General features: G+C 42.1%; 1 protein-coding gene across 1 annotated transcript in view; it reads right to left on the bottom strand.

Moving 5' to 3' along the window:
• The window catches only part of ANO2 (anoctamin 2), a 145,303-nt gene extending 130,120 nt beyond the window's left edge, over nucleotides 1-15,183 (bottom strand). The window contains exons 1-3 of the mRNA XM_063155853.1: nucleotides 15,170-15,183; nucleotides 13,958-14,204; nucleotides 11,071-11,481 (exon numbers count right to left, since the gene is read on the bottom strand). Coding sequence (XP_063011923.1) covers nucleotides 11,071-11,481; nucleotides 13,958-14,204; nucleotides 15,170-15,183 — 672 coding nt within the window. The remainder of the gene's footprint in view (nucleotides 1-11,070; nucleotides 11,482-13,957; nucleotides 14,205-15,169) is intronic.
• Nucleotides 15,184-21,261: the final 6,078 nt, after the last annotated feature.

The raw sequence follows: 21,261 nt of genomic DNA on the forward strand, positions 1-21,261 counted from the left end.
GAGGCTGCAGAGACGATTTAGGGCCTGGAGCATCTGTGGCAGGGAAAGGCTGAGGGAGCTGGGGCTGTCCAGCCTGGAGAGGAGCCCCAGCTGAGAGGGGCCCTCAGCCCTGGGTGTCCCTGTGTGCAGGGAGGGCTCCGAGCAGGGCCCAGGCTCTGCTCCAGGGCCCAGCAATGGCACCAGAGGAACGGGCAGGGACTGAGGCCAGGAGGTTCCACCGGGGCAGGAGGCAGAACTTCTGTCCTGGGCAGTGACGGAGGGCTGAACAGATTGAACAGAGAGGGTGTGGAGTCTCCTCACTGGGGATATTCCAGACCCCTCTGGACACAATCCTGTGCTCTGTGCTCTGGGATGGCCCTGCTGGAGCAGGGAGGTGGGACCAGCTGCCCCACTGGGGTCCCTTCTAGCCTGAGCCATCCTCGGATTCTGATTCTGCCTCTTTCATTTCTTCCACTTTCCCATCTAGTTTCAGGGGTCCAGGTAGCAGGAGGATGCCAACTGCCTCAATTCCTGGATTCAGCTTACAGCATTTGATGTATAATCCCTTGGCTACATTTTTTATTATGGTTTTAATTACATTAGAGTGCTCTGTAATTATATGCCAATTATTATTTTTGATAATTAGCACTGACATATACAAGTGAAGGAATACATTTTAGAGCTGCCTATTAGTCTTTCATGGTACTTAAAGTTCTACAACATTAACAAAATTGGTTTTACATTCTAGTTACATTTTTCTCTTCTTATAAAATGATGGAAGGGAGAATTGCTAGGAGCACAGTACATGACTACAGAATTGCTATACTGATATCAAGACAGTTACCAATCACTACATTATAAAATCGCACCTACTTTTAAATACTAAAATGAGCTGTCTTTAATAACATCATCTAGAAAGTCAGCTGATGGGGGGGTTGTCCTGACAGAGAGTCTGAACATTATGAAGATATGGAAATTGACAATTTACAGCTGGCTCTTGCTAAAAGCATTCTTTGTGCTGACTTTGTGTGAAGAGTCTTGCCAGTTGGTGGCCAGATGTAACAAAACATCCCTAAGCCAACAAATACTTTCCAGGAGAGTCACTTGTGAACTGGGCTTCCCAAGTGAAAACCAACAAGGGGTCCCTAGTGGTGCAAGCTGTGTCTTAGGTCATTACTGTGGTGTTCTCAGGTGCCTCCTGTAACACATCAGCTGAAAAGTAAAGCAAGTACCTTAATGAGCAAACTTTGGTGCCTCACTGAAGCTGAACTTGGCCAGCTTTGGGTGAGCAGTTTCCTAAGGACAGCTTTGAAATAAGGCTTTGAAATAAAAGACAGAATAAGGGAGGAAGGAAATTTTGCACAGAAGTTCCTGAGAGAGAAGCAGTTGGAAAGTATGAAGTCTTAATGTCCAGCTGTCCCAGCTGTGGATTTTCTCAGTGGAAAAGATCACAGAATCACAGAAGTTCAAGGCTGGAAGAGACCTATAAGATCATCAAGTCCAGCCCATGTTCTAACTGTTCAACTAGATCATGGCAGCAAGTGCCACATCCAGTCTTTTTTTGAATTCTTCAAGGGATGATGACTCCACCACCTCATTGGGTAAATGATTCCAGTATCTGACCACTCTTTCTGTGAAATATTTCCTTCTTAATTCTAACTTACATCTCGCTTGACGCAGCTTGAGACTGTGTCCTCTTGTTCTATCTGTTGTCGCCCGGAGAAAGAGGCCGACCCCCAGCTCACCACAGCCACCCTTCAGGAAGTTGTAGAGAGCAATGAGGTCACCCCTTAGTCTCCTTTTCTCTAGGCTAAACAACCCCAGCTCCCTCAGTCGCTCTTCGTATGGCTTGTGCTCCAAGCCCCTTACTAGTCTCGTTGCCCTCCTCTGGACATGCTCAAGTAACTCGACGTCCCTCCTAAAGTGAGGGGCCCAGAACTGGATACAATACTCCAAGTGAGGCCTCACCAGTGCCGAGTACAGGGGAAGAATGACCTCTCTGCTCCTGCTGGCCACTCCATTTCTGATACTGGCCAGGATGCCATTGGCCCTCTTGGCTACCTGGGCACACTGCTGGCTCATATTCAATCGACTGTCAACCAGCACCCCCAGGTCCCTTTCCACCTGGGCACTATCCAGCCATTCCGTCCCCAGCTTATATCGGTGCAGGGGGTTATCACAGACCATGGAATAATCTGAGGTGAAAGGGACTCACAGGGGTCATCAAGATGCCTTGGATGCTGTGACTTCACTTGGACCTGCAACTGATGGCAGCTGATGAGCAGCAGGGAAGGGTGAAGGGCTGAGTTCACACTGACCAAAGAAAGACACAGTGGCACCAAGAAGTGGCAGGATTTTCAAGATTTTGAATATGAACAGTGGAGGGGTCTTTTCAAGAAAAAAACAATGTAATTTCCCCTTAGTAATAAGAACAGGTCACAGCATACAGGATAAGGAGAAAGAGTTTTGTGGACAGAAATGGAGCACCCTGTGGTGGCCAGGTGAGCAGCCCTCAGGAGACTGGAGTGAAGGGACAGGGGGGAATATGCAGAGGCCAGAGGCAGGTGAGCAGGTCAAGCACTGGTGAGGTAAAGCACGTACCACTCATTGACCTGTGAAAGCTGAGCAGTGCCACCGCAGGCAGAGCGTAAACATGATCCAGTGAACTCACAGAGACCTGTGACAAGCGAGGAGGGCTTACGAGGGCTGCGGGGCACTACAGTGGGTTGACTGCACTGTAAGAGCCAGAAAGTACCCCTAATTTAATAAGAAAAACATGGTATGAAATTTCCTAAATCGCACTAACCAAAACGTATACACTGAAAGGGTGGAAGAGCCTTCCAGTGACCTTCCTTAGAGACACAATCTTTAGGACATTACTTTTGTCTTGATGACCTAACAGGGCTCAGTGCAGCTGAACATTTGCACATCTTCAGAGGCAAGCAAAGAATGATCAGTCAAAGCCTGCAAAATGAAGTATGGAATATGAGAGTTGGAAAAAAAGCAGGAATACTAGTGATTTCCAAGACAGGCAAACTTACAAATGAGTGAGGATAATGGGAATCAGGCAAGCAACAGATAGAAACAATGACAGTAAATCCAGAAAAACTTGAAAACCCTGTGACTTAAAGGACATGCATGGAGTTGAAACTTTCAAAGCATTAGGAAACTCAAGTCATCCTTCACACTCTGTAACCAGTTTCAACAGGAACAGACTTAGGATTTTGAGTGACTTGAGGAAAAGTCCTAAGTATAGGATGGGCAGCAATATCCTTCCCCATTTTGAAGAGATTAAGGAAAAATTACAGTAGTTTGAACTAACACTTTAGAGGTGTCAGCATGGAGTCTGCTTAAGTATTTGCAAGATCTTGAATATATATATATATTATATATGTATTACTAAATTACTCCGGCTAAACCACAACTGAGCTTAGTGAACATGTAGACAAAGGCTAGAGAGAAATTCCCCATGTTGCAGCTGATAATGACTAAGGCAAGTGCAACTGGGCTCCTCTGGAAGAGAACGATGCTGGTATTTTTCCAGAGTACTGCATTAGCTCCAGCCTATGGAAAGCAATGACCACCTCTACATTTCCAGGAAAATGCTCCTATGGGGGTCTTGTTTTTTCCTCTGAAAAGGTTGCTGTTACCAAAAAAAAAAAAAAGAAATATTAATTCACATAGCTGTTCAGTCCTTTTCCCACCCTAGCTACAAGTAACTCATTCTCTCCCAAATATATTTTGTGTATTTATTTTACCAGGAGACGTCTTATGAAACTCCAAGATCATCTACCAAACTCCACATCCAGGATTTCCTTAAAAGTACAGTGTATGGGTGTCAATCTTTTTAGCAATTTTATAATGCTTTAAAACTATTACAGAATCCAGGAATTGAAGGGAGAAGCCAGCAGAGAACCAATTAGTTAATTCCTAGATGACAGAGCTTAAAGAAAACATATCCATTATCAACATATACAAACAAACAAACAAAAACAAACAAACAAAAAAGCCCCCCAAAGAAACAACAAATAAAAATCCATGCACCTGTTTAAAAGAAATAATTTTGTCCAAATATTTGGTTTCAGGGATGAAATCATTGTTATATTAATGCTGACCTGGAATAACTGCACAGAAATTTCAGGATATTACAGAATGTAGCACAGTATTACATAAATCAAGATCTAACATGATGTTTTCTTTGGCCTGATACTGTGAGCACATACCTGTACACAAAAGAGGTTCAATAGAGGGCACACATTTATCAGCACTGTCTACCAAGGAGAGAACCCACTCAGAAGAGTAAATTTTCCATGCTGTGCATGGGGATTTAGCCACCAAACTCTCATTAATGCTAAAGAGAGCCATGCAGCCCAATGCCACTCTGCTAAATTATTTTTTTCCTTGTAGTTCTATTCAGGACAAAGTAACGGCTGACCTAGGACCACTGGAATGACAGAAGCAACTCTGTGATACAGTTTTGACAGATTTGCCTTGTCCTATGACTTAATAGATCTTGCAATGACCAGGAAAGACACTTTGAATACAATCTGATTACAACTGATGGCTTGTACATTACAGTTCCCTCTTTTTTTCAGGATGTAGCCATGTGAGACAGGTAATGAATTTTTCCCTCTATGACAGCTTCCCCCCACTAAATCTGTGTTCATTCACAGGAACTGGCACTTAGTTGTTGGAACTCTGCTCCTACCTAGAACTTAGGTCTGCAAAGGATTTAAGTTTGAGCTGAAGAGGATGTTCTGATTACTGAGGGGAAATTACTTTGTTTTTTCTTGAAAAGACCTCACCTGTTCATGTTGAAAATCTTGAATCCAGTTTTCACTCCAAAATGCCTCCCTCTCAAGTACAATACAACATTTGAAAGTGTACACAATGTAAAATGTCTTGACACATTTCTTCCCTACATGGGATCATTCCTTTCCTACAGTGTCTCACTTCCTGGAAGAATATTGCTTGCGTGTCTGAGCATAATGTCATGATCAACATGACATTTTAGCAACTCAGATTTGGGCAGAATGACACACACGCAGCCATTAGAGTAATCAGTAAAGCAAGAAGAGCTCAAAACGTACAAGCATCCCACAACCCTGAGTCATTATTTACATTACCTTTTCCTGGACGTGGCAAAGAATAGCAAATTCCACTCCCTCACTCCCCACACACACAAACAGTTGAGGGGTTTTTTCCCCATAAGATAGTCCTATCCTGCAAGGACTAATTTCCACTGTCAGATATCCCCCAGCCTGTAGATATCCCCCAGATTCCCTGCTAGAATCCATTCCTGAATCTGAGAAGGAAGAATGACACCTTATGGAATGCCTTTTCATTTGTCTCATTGCAGACAGAAGGAAAAAGAAAAAAGAGAAAAGAGAAGAAGAGAGAGAGAGGGGCACTGTCTCAGCTCAGATCCTTTATATCTACAACATAAAGCAGTACATAAAAAAAAAAATATATATATATATATATATGTATAAAAGTAACATACTGAAAACAGGGAACACTTATCTACAGTGTTGCATCTGCTCCAAAGCAAAATTCTCAGTGGCTCTGATTTAGGCAAAGGATTTTTCATGAGGTGTGAATTCATGGCTAACCAGCAATGCCTCTAAAAAAAACTAGTGATATCACAGAACAATTACCCAACAAGCAGAAAGTCAATAGTGAACACTCCTTTGGCACCAAAGATACCTGCAGGGCTGTTTGCTGCTAGAGACAAAGCAAGCATTGGCCTGGGGACAGGAAAGCAAACAAAGTCCCATTTTCCCTCCAAAAGAAACCCTGAAAATCAGGATCTTTTTCCTGTGACAAAGAATAGGTCAGGGTTCATGAGGCATTGCAGGGGGGGCAGTCCTCACCCAGCACCTCACCTGAATAACGGCAGCATGACTGCTGCCATTTAATAGCTCAGAAAAGCAACAAATCCCTGGGCCAAATTCCCCGAACTATCTCATATTTTACTACTTTATTTTCATGAAGCTGCTATTCAAGCTGCACCGGCCTGATTGCCTTGGAGAAATTATCATTATTTAGCCACCAAGCCTCCTCTGCAGGCACTGTGGCAGTATCACATCCCTCAGGGCTTCATGTGTCACCCTTCAAACCCTCCCCAGGTATTTAATTTACACATTAAAACTTCTGCTGCAAACGAGATTGCTGATAATTAAAATATGTTTTCAGGGAATCATCTGTGAACAGGCTAAGCAGCTGATCTTGTTACTGTGCGTGCCCTATCCTGCAAGTGTCCATCCCCCAGCAGAGATGTATGAGCCATTCCTTGTGGGCTTCTCATCTGCTAGGCAGATTGTAGGAATTGAAGTAGTTCTCCCAGAAGGTGACAGAACTCAAGACACAGAGAAATGAAAACACAAATTCAGGAGGCCATTACTACCAAGCAAGTCTGCTAGAAACAGCATTACGTAGAAAATATATGTAAAATTAGGATGCCTCTGGCCCAAATCCCATTGTAAATATCACCAGCATATACAGCCCTATTCTACCTTTATCTAAAATTCAGGATATGGATGATTCCATTTCCTAATCTGCAGAAAAATGATGACATTTACTACTGATTACCCAAGAGCTAACAAAACATAGATGATTTTTGTACACCTTTTCAATTTTCTCTGAATCTCTTGGAAGCCTTTTTGAGTAAGGTACCTCATAGCTGAGCACCAAGAGTCTGGATGGTAATTAAAAGTGAGTCAGTCTGCCCATTCATCTATTCAAGCCACAATACAGTTATTAAAAAAACCCCCAGGATCCATAATATGGATTTTGAGCTTTGACAGCACAGCCGTTCTACTTAGCCACCTTTTATTATGGATCATTATTTTATTGATGATTTAATCACACTTAAATTCCATGGGGCTACTTCAAAATCCTGTCTAAAATGGAGACATAATTTCCCCTTAAATAGTTAATCAACTTGTCAATATTTTCATCACATTCACTTCACTACCACTGCAAACCTTGCCTTGCCTGTTCAACTTTAATTTTATAAGAGCTGTGTATTACATTTCAGCTCCATATAAGTAACATACAGAAGCAGAACATGTTTTAGCTAATTAATGCTTCTGCAACTAGAGTCACTGAAAAATATGCATCAAATATTTATGTAATTGGCTCCCTAAAGAAGTAAAGCCTTGTTCTGAGTGCTGAGAGATTGAAATACAAAGTCCAAAGACCTACAGCACAAAAGATACCAGTCTTTATCCAATGCTCCATTACTCTGTAACTTCCTTGGCTTCAGGAGGTATTCATTAACAGGGATAAAGGTCTAGGACTCGCATTATATTTCTATATCCTTTTAAAATTAATATTAGCTACTATTGGGTTTTCCTCTGCACTTTGGATGAATGTTTTGAGGCAATTAAATGTCCATACTGAGTGCCTGCAAGGTGTCTCACATGTACTAAGGACATGAGATGTTTTCCTGGGAGCATCCACAGAGCACATTGATAGATTTTTGGGGGAAAAAAAAACCCATAATTTTTTTTTAGGCTTTTAAATACTACTGAATTAAGCAATATACATGATATCATTTTGGCTATGCTTTGTCCTTAGCAGCTGACAGGAGAGACGCTTTCTCCCACTGACAAACAGGAAGCACCTTAGTGCAAAAAAATAGTGAATTTTAACCCCATAAATAAAATCAACTGCAGCACTATAAGCTTTGATTTGAGTCAGGCTGGGGAGGTCTTAGCTGGTTGGGTTTTTAAGTCTATGTGGATTTTTTATTTGAGTCAGGCTGGGAGGTTTGTTTGGCTGGCTGGGTTTTTAAATTTACATGGATTTTTCTGCACAAAAATTCAAAAATATGCCTCGGAATATCAAGCAGAAAAATCAAATCACAACCTCCATCATCAATAATATTAATATCAGCATTGAGGAACTTAAGGACTTCCTTTCCTCTCAAGTGTAATGTAATCAAGGGAGTTTAGTGAGACATTTTGGAAACAACACTAGCTCAAAAATTGAGGTTAGATGAGCTTCTTGGAGGATAATTTACATTTTGTTTTAGAATTGTCACCTTACCCTTGAAATAATATTTCCTCTCCCAACTGCTATTTAGCATAGTACATTTCACTTCCAATGTTCTTGAAAATGATCCAGCTCTGTCAGAATGCCAAGGCACATCTCCAATGTCCTCTTATTCCATACCTATTATGCCTTACCATACATAATTATAATTGAAAATGGTGTATGTTGCATTCGCATTCATTAAAGCAACAGTAAAATTCAAATTTAAGAGAATGACTGGTTTCAGATTAGGTGAAACACAATTATCAGCTTCCCCAGGAACAAATAACAAACAAACAGAAACAAAACAAAACAAAGAAAAACAAAGCAAGAGCAAAGGTAAAGGGAAATTAAAAAAAAAATTTAAAAACCCAGAAACAACAGTAAAAACAATAAAATTCCAGGAATGTTTTATTAAGAGAAATGAAAGTTTCTCTGGAGGACAGCAATAACAAATGATATAAAGTTATTAGGAAGTTGGAAATGTAGTCCAATATTCCTTAATTCACAAATAATAACTGGCTGAATTGAGACAGTCCATAGTTTTGCCTATTTTCCACAAATTCAAAAACAGCAATATGCCTCTCTCCACATACAAATTATACATCTTTATGTTTTTCTTGTCCTCTTCTTTTGCACATTTGACAATGTAAGTGAGAAAGGTGTTTATTCCCTAATAATCAAATATATAATAATCATAAGGCCACATATGAGCAAACATATTAACATCAGAGAAATTCTCACTTTTCCAAAAAAAGATAGCTGAAAAAATAAAGATTTTTAAATAGTTGTAACTCTGTCTTGTGTTCCTAGAGATGAACTTTCTGATGTCTAAAAGGTTTAAACCAACAAAACCAGCTTCTGGAATAACTCCCATGTCCCTACTCCCATGTGAGGTTGGTAAATCCAAACCATTCCCTGAATCAGGACATCCCATCTTTTTTAAATTAGTGGATTTTCTTGCAAAACCATAGGAAGATGATGTAATGCAGAGAAACTAGGTCTGCTCCAAACCAAGGGTCCAAAAGTGGCATCTCTCTAATATATCTACCTTTGCAGCCAGATCAAACTTTTCTCAAAACCTGGTCCAGAGTATATTTTAGAGAATATATCTCAACTTGCAATAGTATTATATTTAAAAAATATGTTTCTTATATTAGCACTGAAAAGAAAAACAACAAACAAAAAAACCTCCACCAAACAAACATTCAGTTTAGCATAATCCAGTGGAAATGTAGTAGTTGAAAGTCCACTGTGCTGTACAAAAATACAAATGCTGCTTTAAGGCTGTTCTCAGTTTAATGAATTTATAGACACATATTTTTTCCCAGGACTAAAAGCAGAAGTTTTTCCTGTATCAGCTCAACATACAATTTTAATCCACATATAAGGACAGCTGTGCCTTTCACATGTGCCTACTCAGCAGTTTCTAGGAAATTCACAGCAAGAAAAAGGACAGAACCTTCAGCATGTTCCAGCAGGAGTTAACTAACAGAAGAAAAAAATCAGTGAAGTGAGAAAAAAGAAAGGAAGTAAAAGCCACAGGTCATGAGCAGGGAAGAAAAAAGATAAGGCATAGTCCTTCCAGCCTCTTCCAGTTTCTCAGGAGATTCTGAAAGGGAAAACTTTTTCCCCTTTTGATTAGACAGCTTGTGTGTTGGGGAAGGACAGGAGGAGGGGTGGGGGACAGGAGTGACTCTGTACATATACAGTTAGAGAAGTGATGGAATGGGATTTTTTGTAATTTTCAAAATCAATTCATTTTTTCCATAAAAGAACTGATCAACAATTTCCTGTGAACTTCCCAGTTCCTTTACAAAAGGCCTTTTTCTCTTCATAGTGAAGACTGTGACAAAAAGGGCTTTTTTGGTCAACACTGTATGACATTATTTATCACTTTTTATATTATTTAAGAGCATGTTCCATCACTTGGAAGGAGGCCAAAACAGAATTTGTATCCAGCTAGACTTAGGGTAAGAAATGTGTCAAATAATCAAATCCAAATCTCCTGCTTGACTTTTTGGGTTCTGATGAAATTCAGAACTGAAAGGGGTCTCCAAAAACAGTTGTTCTCCTGGGTTTTTGTGCAATTTGGTTATAAAAATCATAGCAGTAAGATGGTCATGTAATGAACCAAAACCCAGAGCACAGCATAAAAGAATCAGGATCTGAGATCACTTTTTTCTGCTCAGAACAAGGATGGCTCAGCCAGGCTGTGCAGTGAAATACAACCCAGAGCCACCTGCAACTCAGGAAATTAAGCAAGGAAAATGTAAAGAGACTTTTCTATTTCTTTCTACTCCTGCCAGTGATTTAATTATGCATACACTATGCTAAGCCAGTCAGTCTCAAATTTTCAGATTCAGTCTGTGATTTGCTCCATGTTGTGGAAGTGCTGACTGGTTGCACTGGAAGCAACACAAGCTGTAAGTTCTCAGCACGTATAAAAAGGCACTCTAAATCTCTCAAATTTGGTGTCAAGAACACCAGAGCACCTAAAACCAGAACCCAGCAGGGATTTCCCTTCATTGGATATAAATATCCATGACTTTCAATGGGGCACAGAGGGATAGTACAGAGCTCAGTGCAACAACATGGGATTTGGAAGACCTGTGCTCAACTAACTGACTGGCAACAGCCAAGTAAAATAACCATGGCTCCCAGCTGACGTGAGCATAGTCATGCTGAAAATATTGTGAGGATATACGAAACGTCTTAGCAGTGTCCCAGCAAATTACTTAAGAGATACTTTCTTCATTTTAGCAATATTGAAGTTGTTGGGGGGATTTTTGGCAAGAAAAATGTGTCTGCTGCATGCCATACGAACATTTAGATAAAGGAATACATTTTCACCTGAAGTAAGTTTGAAATTTCTACTCAACACTACATCAAACAACAATAACCATCATGTCTTTCTCAGGCAGAAAGGACCAAGCAACACAAACACACCCTGGCCACCTTCTTAGCTTCACACCGTTTTTTGGGCATCCAAAGTGTCCATTATCCATGCGGACACCCGATGCCATGTATGAGGTGCAAATCTCCCCCTCTTACCTCGGGGTCTTTCTCGATCTCCAGCCCCGCCTCCAGCAGGTTGCGTTCGTACTCCTCCCGCTGCAGCCGCCTCTCCTCCTCCAGGGTGTCCAGCGGGCTGAGCTCCACCACCTCCAGGCCAGGCAGCCCTGGCCACTCCTGCAGGGCACGCTGGCCATCATCCGGCTGCTGCTGCTGCTGGGGCTCAGCACGACCCTTCCCAGTGCTTCCGTTTGAAACCAGGGCTACAGAGGCGAATCCGCGCCTCGGCTCCGGGGAGGCGGCGCCAGGCACATGGCGGGCCAGGCGTTTGCGGTAATGGTAGGCCAAGACGTAGTCAACCTTTCTCTTGCTGTCCCTGAAGTAGAGGCCACTCGGGGAGGCCTTGTCCCTCTCCCTTGTCTGGGTCCCTTCCACGTAGTTGTTGATAGTCTGGGACAGAAATATGGGAGTTGGACAGACAAGAAAGCCAAAAGACCCAAGTAGGTGGGGGGGGGGGGGGGGGGGGGGGTCGGTCGATCTCCACATGAAGCCACTAAGAATTCAGGTATGACCTACAAATACTAATTTTGCACACCAGCCTCACTTCATTCCTCCTCTGGCCATAAACTAAGCATAGTTTAGTTTAGTTTATCCCAACATTTGGGATTCCTAAGCAGGTACAGAGGTACACCCCAACTCTGTCGCCCTATTCTGCACGTGCACAAACTAAGGCGAGAGGACATCCACATTATGAAAGGGCACAGAGAAGTGAGAATAAGGACCACATTATAGGCCATGTACCATGTGCTGTGGAGCAAAGCAGGCACGGAAGGGAAGCAAAATCAGTGTTGGAAGGGAAGAAATCAATCTTAGCCAGAACAGAAGAAATATCTTTAATGTGGTTCAGAACGTCCAGAAGGGCCAGGCTGGACTGAAACACTTTTGAAAATACCAGGGATTAGAAGGGATATGACCCATAAATGGCTAGCCATGCTAGCTTATATTTTAACATATGAAAAGACTGTGTGACTGGCCAGTAACACAGTAATTCCCGCAAAAAGGAATCCATGGCTAAAATCATTCAAACCACCCATGTTGCATCCAGTCAGCCCCTCAGACCATCCCTGCTTCACCATCTCCCTCTCAGAACCCTTCTGGGATGCAGGTCCAACAGTAATCCAGCCATCACTCATCAGCCTGGATGGGAATTCTGCAGCATTCATGTGGAAGTCTGACACTGAGGCATTCATTAAAGGCAGCCCGTGAGTTTTTGAAACTGTTTGCAGCCACCATTTCCAGCACAATGCTGCCGTGTAAAGCCCTTCAGAGAGCACTCTAGAGTGTTTTGCTTCTTACTCTCCCACAAAGTAGCTTTCAGTCATCACGTCACTAAATAAATCCTGGGTTTACATGTATGCTACATTCTTCATCCTTTCACAAAATTATCACTGATTAATCTGTTCTGCACATCACACTCATCACACCCTTCATGTCTAAAGTATATATACAGTCCCTTTAGGCACATCCAAAATTACGCTCAGCACTACATCCTGACAGAATATAAAACTGCTTTTGAAACATCCTTTTATTTCAATTCCCCATTTCCTGATTAGATACATTTTCATGTATTACTCACAGGAAGCCCATGCAAACTCTCCAGATCCATCTCTACCCCAGCGAGGGAAAACCCGTGGCAGATTTCTAGTGTCCCTCCCAGAGAGCTGCAGGCTATACAGTGCAGAAGGAATGATGTCACCACAGCAGGTCACTGGTGCAAGGCAATGCATTAGCAGGCTCTAGAGAAGATGAGCTCTGAGGATCCTCTCCTCCCTTACTGGAGAGTGTGGGCAGAACCAAGAAGCACAAATAAGAAACAGGAGAGGGAACAAGGAGGTAGAATGGGAAAATCACTCCAAGGTTTTCCTGTTTGCTACTGTGTGGAGCCACCTGGCACATCCCAGTCACCTGAGAGAGCACCATAGCAACACTTGGGGTTGCTGGAGTTACACAGGGTATGAGGAGAGTCAACAGTGATACCCTCTCCGTGGACTCTTTTCCTCTCTCTTGGCAGCAAGATGCCATCCCCATAATTATGGGTGTCCAATTCACAGAAAGCTAATTAAAATTTCCACAGATTTCACTAAAGACATTTCCTGCCCCTAAATTTGCACTGCTTGCCTTACCATGTGACATTCTGGCACAAGAAGACTTTTTTAGGGAGGAACACAAAAAGTCACAATTTCAAAAATGCCTCTGAAGGAACTATCAAGATCTTTCTCTCCTCCTCTCTCACAGCCACTGTAAAAGTCAGAAACAGTGATGTAAATGACCAGCTCAAGTCCTGCATTCACTGCCTCTTGATGTTTCCAAGACATGAAACCTCCACACCAAGGAATAAGAAAATGGGAAGGTAGGATCAGCACTTCATGATGATTTTGTTCTAGTGGTCTGGTAGCAAATATATCACTACAAATACATCCCAAATGTGCCTCCTCTAATGACAGCTCTCCTCTGAACACTACAGCCACACCTCACTTACAAAGGGAATCAATCCAATCCAGCCCCCTTGGTCACAGCTGACTCAGGGTTGACACATGCACACCCAATTTAGTGATCAACCTGGAGATCTTTTCTGCCACTGGAGGCAGTAGCAACCCCCTTCATTCCTGCTCTGAAGGATTTTGGCTAAAGTAAACAATCCAAAAATTTTGGTGAGATTACTACTGCAGAAATTAATCCTTGCTGTACACAGAGACAAATAAACCATCTGAGGCTGTGGTATCACTTTCCTCATAAAGATTCTTCTTCCTGTTTTGATTTAACCAACACACAGGAGAGTGCACCCTGCTCTTCTCACTCTGCTTCCAGCCTCTTCATAATCCCAAATGCACTTGACCTACGTCAATGAATATGAAACCCTACTTACAGAACTTCTGTAGGACACCACTGATTCTTCAAGAGCTCCATTGGTCCCACTTCTGTGCCAGGAAGTCCGGTTCTGAGGAACAGTGAGGTATTTGCTATTGTATGCTGAAAAAGAGTCCCTTGCTGATTTTGCTGTCTTCCGTCCATTGAGAGTTGGGTGTGAGGAGGGTAGAGCAAAGTCTAAGGAAGGAGAGATAAATACATAAAGCAGGTTTTGTACAGATAGTTCCCTAATGGAATGCAAAATACTGCAGTCAGTAGGCACTATTCATTTCTAGTGATGTGAACAAATCCAGTGGCATCAGGTAGAGGTAGAAACTTGTGGATCGTGGTCATTCTTCAAAAAGAACTCTTTACACATGTGAAATGCTCATCAAGTATATCTAAGATTATACCTACATGTTCTGGTCTTTGGGGGTAATGTCTGGAATTTTTAGACATGCTCCCCATCTCTTGCTTTTGACAAATTACATGGTCACAGTGCAGAATAATGGAGGGTTTGGAGGGGATGGAGATCATCACAGAATCACAAATGGGTTGGAAGAGACCTGAAAGATGATCTCATTTCTATCCCCACTGCCAGGGGCAGGGACACCTTCCACTATCCCAGGTTGCTCAGAGCCCCATCCAACCTGGCCTGGAACACTGCCAGTGATGGGGCAGCTTCTCTGGGCAATCTGTGCCAGGGCCTCTCCACCCTCACAAGGAAGAATTTCTTCTGGATATCCAACCTAAATCTGTGCTCTGTCAGTGTGAAGACATTCCCCCTTGTCGGGTCACTCCAGGACCTTGTCAAGAGTCTCTCTCCATCTTTCCTGTGGGCTCTCTTCAGGCACTGGAAGGCCATAATGAGGTCACACCAATGCCCTTTCTTTTCCAGGCTGAACATTCCCAATTATCTCGGTCTTTCTTCACAGCACTGCTGCTTCATCCCTCTGATTCTCTTGGAGGCCTCCTCACTCCAACAGGTCAATTCCATACTGGCAGTAGCACGCTGAAAAATGCTAATAAAAACCAGTGGATACAGAACCTGTTTCAACACACAGATGTTTCATACTCTTTCCCCCTCTAGTGGTGCCACAGCTGAAATGGGATTGACTGATCCATACTCTCATTCTCTTGGAAAAGCTCTTAGAGGGAAAAACCATGTCTTGGTCCTTCCAGCATTAGTGTTTTATATCCAGGAGAAGACATCCTGTACACATCTGCCTACATGGTCAGCACCATCATCACTACAGAAACAATACACCACTGCCTCCATGTAGTCAGGACTTTTCTCCAGGAATAAGAAACAACAGCTTCCATCTATCCAGGGAGACACCACATCCATTGTGTACTGCTAAAATCCGGAGGTTGTATTTCCCCCTCATTTAGCTGAGACCATTCTATCCCCTATACTCAGACTGAAACTGCTTCCCCACCACCACATTCGGAGAGAGGAGACAGTGGAATGCTAAAGAAGGAAATGCTTGGACGAGGGTGTCTAACCCTTAAATGTTATGATTATTCTTATATCAATAATGATTATTATTATGTTCTTATATCAGTTATGATTATTCTTAATCAATAACAGATTAGGGTCCAGCAGCACTTGAACAGTCCAACAGATTGACTCACTAGTTTTCCCTGTCTGATCTCCCGAGCAGAATCATGCTTGGCTCACTTTAACGAAGCACATAATGATGCCACGAGGGAAACTCCAAGAAAAATAATTAATAAGTGAAGGTTTCACTTCCAAAGGCCACACACAATGTTTCTCCAGTATTTTCAGACTAAGTCTGGGATACCTCACAAGACCTCTACACAGTCAATTAAAGACCTCTTTTACTTTCCAGTCCTTTTAACTAGGCCTAGGGAAAAAGCTGCCATTCATTTATAACACGATTTCATCTCCATTATGCTTCCCAGCCTCTAGAAACTGTGTCACAAACCTGAGATTAACACTGGTAAACTGGTGAGGCAGTCAGGGACTCCCGGTCAGAACAAATTTTTTGATGAAAATGCAATTGCCATATTTGTATCTAGAGGACTCTTGTTCTCCCAAAAGCTTTTCAACTTCCTGAATTAAACCAATTGAACCAAAATATTTTGGTTTGAATGCATTCCACATTTCATAGTTCCTGCCTGATACAGCACTGCTCAATCAGCCTCTCTGTACTCCTTTGCCTCAGCTTTCTGCAAACTTAAGGGTTGCCCACATGTGCAGCAATTCACCTCACTGTTTGCATTCCCAGGTCCTTGTCCAAAGTGCCACCATGAAGAAGTTGAACAGACTGCCAAAAGTGGAAGGACTGAGAGGGAGTGTTAAAGGACCACACTGCTTGTGAAAGAGGCAGTAAAGGAGTCTGCCTAAGTAGGAGGTCTATTAAATCCTGAGTAACAGCCAATTAACTGAGCTGAGTGGTCCAGATGATCAGATTATCACAGCACAGCTACTTGCAGAATACGCTGCAAGTGGTTTGGTTATCCAGGGCACAGACAGGGAACTGCTTTCATTTATCTTCCTCTCTTTTTAGATAAGTATCAGAAAGGATCCACATTTCTGAAAGACACCAGAGTTAGAAGAATACTCCTCTGAAAGGTTGTTCAAAACATCTGCAATTTAGGAACATTGTTTGACAAACTCCAATTCCCAAGTAGGGATGAAAAAAAACCTACTTAAACTTACTCTTTCCTTGTAGCTTTACTCAAACGTCTTTCAAAGGACATATATATATATATGGTTATACACGTGCTCTTTGGGTTCTCAGTAAATCATGAATTTTCAGGTCTGAATGTAGATGAAGAAGTTCAGCTCATGCCAAAATTAGTTCTTGTGCACATCTCCACCAAACTCAACTACAGTAAAGCATGATTTCCTCCACTGTGTCTTCAAAACCACCATTTTAGTGCTTTTTAAGAATATAGGAATTAGACAGACAAGGCTGTTTGGGTTGTCTCGAATGCCATCTAATTTGCCACCTGTGTGTTCAGGGCTCACACAGTACCTCTCAGACTGCAGGTGGAAAGGGTAAAACAACAAACCCTGACTAATGCCAAACTAATCTGGACAGCCTGAGTGCATCTGCTTGTCTGAACCCCATGCTAACACTCAGTTTGAAATGTCCTGAGCCTCCAGGACACCCAGCAGGAGAATCTTTTGGGTAGGACTCAGTATCTCAGTTGTATTTCTCTACATTTGTCTGTACATAACGCGGATATCCTTTGTCTTTCTACCTCGAAATATGATTGGAGAAGAAATAAAGAGAATCATCCAATTCTGAGTTTACTTATGGGACTGATTTTAATAGAAGCAGTTAAGCAGCAGGGAACTAAACAACTAAGAAGTTCTTGAACCATTCTAAAGAGAGAAATACCAGATAGCTAAAATTTAAAAATCAAATTCTATTATTCTATTATTCAAATAAGGAATTTGAAGTTCACAGGAGAGATACAGCCCCAGAAACAATGAGATAACATGAAAACAACCACAGAACTTTTGACTATGACAGCAAAAGAACAATGACTCAACATTAGCACTGAAAGTTATTCTAAACTCGTACACTGGGAACTCCAGAATGAAGGTTTTATGCAAATAAGAGTCTCAGCAGATTTGCTCCTTTTGTATGGGAATTTAGAGCTCAAGGCTGCCTATTTTCTCCTGGAAAAGGATTTTGCTTACTCCCCAGAGTTGCAATGCAATAAGGCAAATGCAGGGGGAAACAGCAGAAGACCAGCACAAGGCATTTGCCTAGTGATTGTCTTTTCCATGTGGATCACAACACTGACCCACAGCTGCTCTTCTGAGCCTTTAGGAGAAGTGAACTCTGCATGTTTTATCTCTGAGCTCTCTGTATTGTAACTGGGCTGCAGATTTCTTTCTTTCTTTTTTTTTTTTTTCCCCTAAAAGAAGACAGAGAAGTCCTTCCAAAGTACTCCTTTCTTTGTTCTCCACCCCTTTGTTCTTGGCCTATCCCTATTCATAGGCAGCAATAAGAATGAAACAGAAAATAAACTTACCAGGCATGTGTGTTTCCATGTTGCCTGGAGGTTTGGCTGGAAATTGCGTCAGTGCTAAAATAGGATGTGGCTATGCTGTGCACAATCTTCTTCTGCACTGGCTTAAGAAGAGAACAGCACCAGCGGCTATTTCCATCCTGCCTTGATCCTGCTTTAAGCAAACCACAAACTGAAGCTAATTAGTGAGACCTTCTGGTTTGGTGATTACCATCATGGAGGGAAGAGAAGGAGAAAGACCAAACTCCCATGACCTGAGAGGCCACGGCAGTTCTCTGCTGGAGAATTTCAGCACTTTGTCCTCATGTTCCATAGCACCTCAAGAAACAAGGCATCAACAGGCATACTTTGTCCAGAAGGCAGTGGAGAGGAAGGAAAAAAGCTAATGCAGATCCAGGGCTCTACAGCAGAGCCAGTTCTGTCCAAAGAATCAGCACTCAAGGATCAGATTGTCTTGGAGGTGGTTTCTGTGGGGAGGTGTGTCTTTGTATCTACAACACTTTACAGTGCTCCCAGGTAGGAGGTAAGTGCAGAAAGCTTTTTATAAGGCTGTTTCAAGTACTCAAGTTACCTCAGTGCCTGCATGCACTGTCATTCCTGCATGAAATATTCAGGGGATTATCTTGTAATCAATGGTCTAATCAGAACAGGTGATGGATCCTGCTTAGCCTTCAACTTTGCAATTTAAGCAACTATAGGGAAGAAAAGTTGTTGATGACCAATGCTATCTGAGAAAGGACTCTTATTTGCTAATAACTGAAAAGAGATGTAACTAATTCGAGTTCAAATCTTTTTTTCTTTAAGCCTGTTTATGAAACTATGATGGTTTTTCTAGTGTGACAGGGAGAAATGGATTCATTCAATGCCTGAATAAAGTCCAGTGGTTCTACGATCTTGTAAATCACGGTAGAGCACTGTGTCACGGCTGGCAAGGGTAGAAGTTGTCTCTGTCACAGAGAGATGTGCTGATGCACCCTGGTTGTGCTATCAAACCTGCTGAGTACATGAAAGGAGCAGTGCAGCTGTTGTTTCCCAAAACTTGAGCTGGGTGATGTAAAATGTTCCCAGCAAGACTAAGAAATTTGTGTGGGATTTTAAATTCATTAAAGCCCTCCAGTCTTCTTGGTCCCTACTTTGAAATGGCATTTATTATCTTCTAACCAAAATATCAACAGGTATCAAATACTTTCTCCTTTTTACCCTGCTAGTATCTTATAGTACTCTCAGAACTTCTTTCAGAAGTTTTAAAAACAATTAATCTGTTTCCTAGACAGGCAACAAATCTCTTGCTTTCTACGCCTATCTCAGGGAGAAGGAAATGAAAATGTTCTGAAACTTTTGCTATTTTCCATCCACAATCTATGCTGCTCCAACTAAGCTCAAAACCAGAAAGGCAAATCCTGGCTAATTCTGGAATAGTATAGGATTGTAGAGCCAGGTCCTGCTGGGATCCTTGTTGACTTATAGCTCTGCCTGCACAGGTTCCAATTACCAGCTTCTATAAGCCATAAGAATGGGTGTGTTAAAGGTGATACACTTATCTCAGGTAATAATATACGCAGCAATATGAGAGGAAGCAACATCCAGCTGCTTAGAATGGATGTAGTCTGTTTTTAAGACTTTCCAGCAGAGAAAATGTGGAAATCACTATCTTTCCTGAGGTACTTGGGTATGGTGCTAATTGATAATGCAGAGCTGTGACAAATAATACCAATATACCTGCTCGTGTTTCTCCTGCTATAGAGGAGTGGTGCTTGCAAGTCTGTAAATTTAGCAGAGAGATTGCATGTTTTGAATTATTAAGGAGTTATATAAGACTCCTCTCCAAATCCATTCAGCATTCCTGTAAATTTATCCTATAGCACACTCAACAACCCAGCTGGTGGTCTGAAGCAGTGGGATGTGCTCCTAATCATTGGTGGAAAGGTAAAGGCCAAGGTTGCTCAAACCCATCAAGGCTCACAAACAGTATGTATGGACTTGGGAAACAACATTCTTCAAAGCCTGACTTCTGCTGGAGAATGCAAATGCAAATCTACAGTCAGATGTAGAGTACTGTGTGATGTGCTGGCACACTTGATCATAGGCAGCAGGACTGTGCTCTTCACTCCTGCCAGGGAGAAATGCTGATCAAAGTATTGGAATTGCACTAATTGCAGCTGCCTGTGTGAAAGGCAATGAAACCTGCACAGAGCAGGTCTGAGCCCACTGGCTCCTTGGGCAAAAGTCAGACAGTTCTTTTGGGGCAGACTGCCAGAAAATGTTTGATTCTCATGCCAGCAAGCCAAAGTTAGAAATTTATTTACCTCCTCAGTCTGTTAAAGAAGATGGTACAACATTCCCGCCTGCTTTTTCTTCCTTGCCAGTTTGTTTCTACAAAAGGATTTTCAAAGAAGATTCTTCTGGTCTTGCTCATGATGGGGGCTTAGAATACACAGGTCTGAGTAACAATATGTAGACCACACAAAAGTCCCCAGAAATCCCAGCTGTAAGTAAAGCCAGTAAGCGCTCTTCTCATGGGCTGCATCGCACTAACTCAGACAATTAATTATCTAATTAGAAGACCTGTCTGCAGCCATGAAGCCTTAGGTTGCAATCCTGTCAGCTTTCATGAGCTAAGAAGGGTCAGTCTGGGTGAGGGCACAGGCTGAAACAAAGGGACATCCCAGCCGTGGTAAGTGGAAGAGGATGACATTTGCCTTTTACTCCCTTCTCTCTTGCTCCTCTCTGATGTTGCAGGTTGCTATTCCAGGAATTGCTGATCTTCAGCTTCAAATGAACTGCTGACTACCCAGGTGATCCAAATGCATCTGTCAGAGAACTTAATATCTAGAGGCAGCTAGGGGAAGGAACAGGGTAAGGGTGGAGGTAAATTGGTGACAAATCTACTGCAGCAAGTGGGGCTGATACCAATTAAAACCGGGTTTCTCTCTCTGGTATTACTGTGGACTATAGCAGAACACAGATGCATGGAAGGCCTGCACTTCTACCACTGCGCAGCAATAAAGGTTGTCTTGAAAGAATATTAAAAACAAAAAGGGCTCACAATTCAGGGTGTGTTGAATCCACAACTGACTAGCAAGAGGAAGCAGCAGGGATCTGCCTGGTTCCTCTAAAAAAGAAATACAACTTACTTTTTTAGTTGAAAGCAGAGGAGTTTTTGTTTGCTCCCAAAGGGAACTTTCCTTGCAGTTTGGGAGATGCTTTGACCCATTTAATCATGTCAAAGTCCCATTCATTATTTTAAAATTGTTAGTTAAACAAGAAGCTTAAATAATTCTTGTCTTTCAAAAACACGCATGGCAATAA

Source organism: Melospiza melodia, chromosome 4, assembly GCF_035770615.1.
Source record: "Melospiza melodia melodia isolate bMelMel2 chromosome 4, bMelMel2.pri, whole genome shotgun sequence".
Lineage (NCBI taxonomy): Eukaryota > Metazoa > Chordata > Aves > Passeriformes > Passerellidae > Melospiza > Melospiza melodia.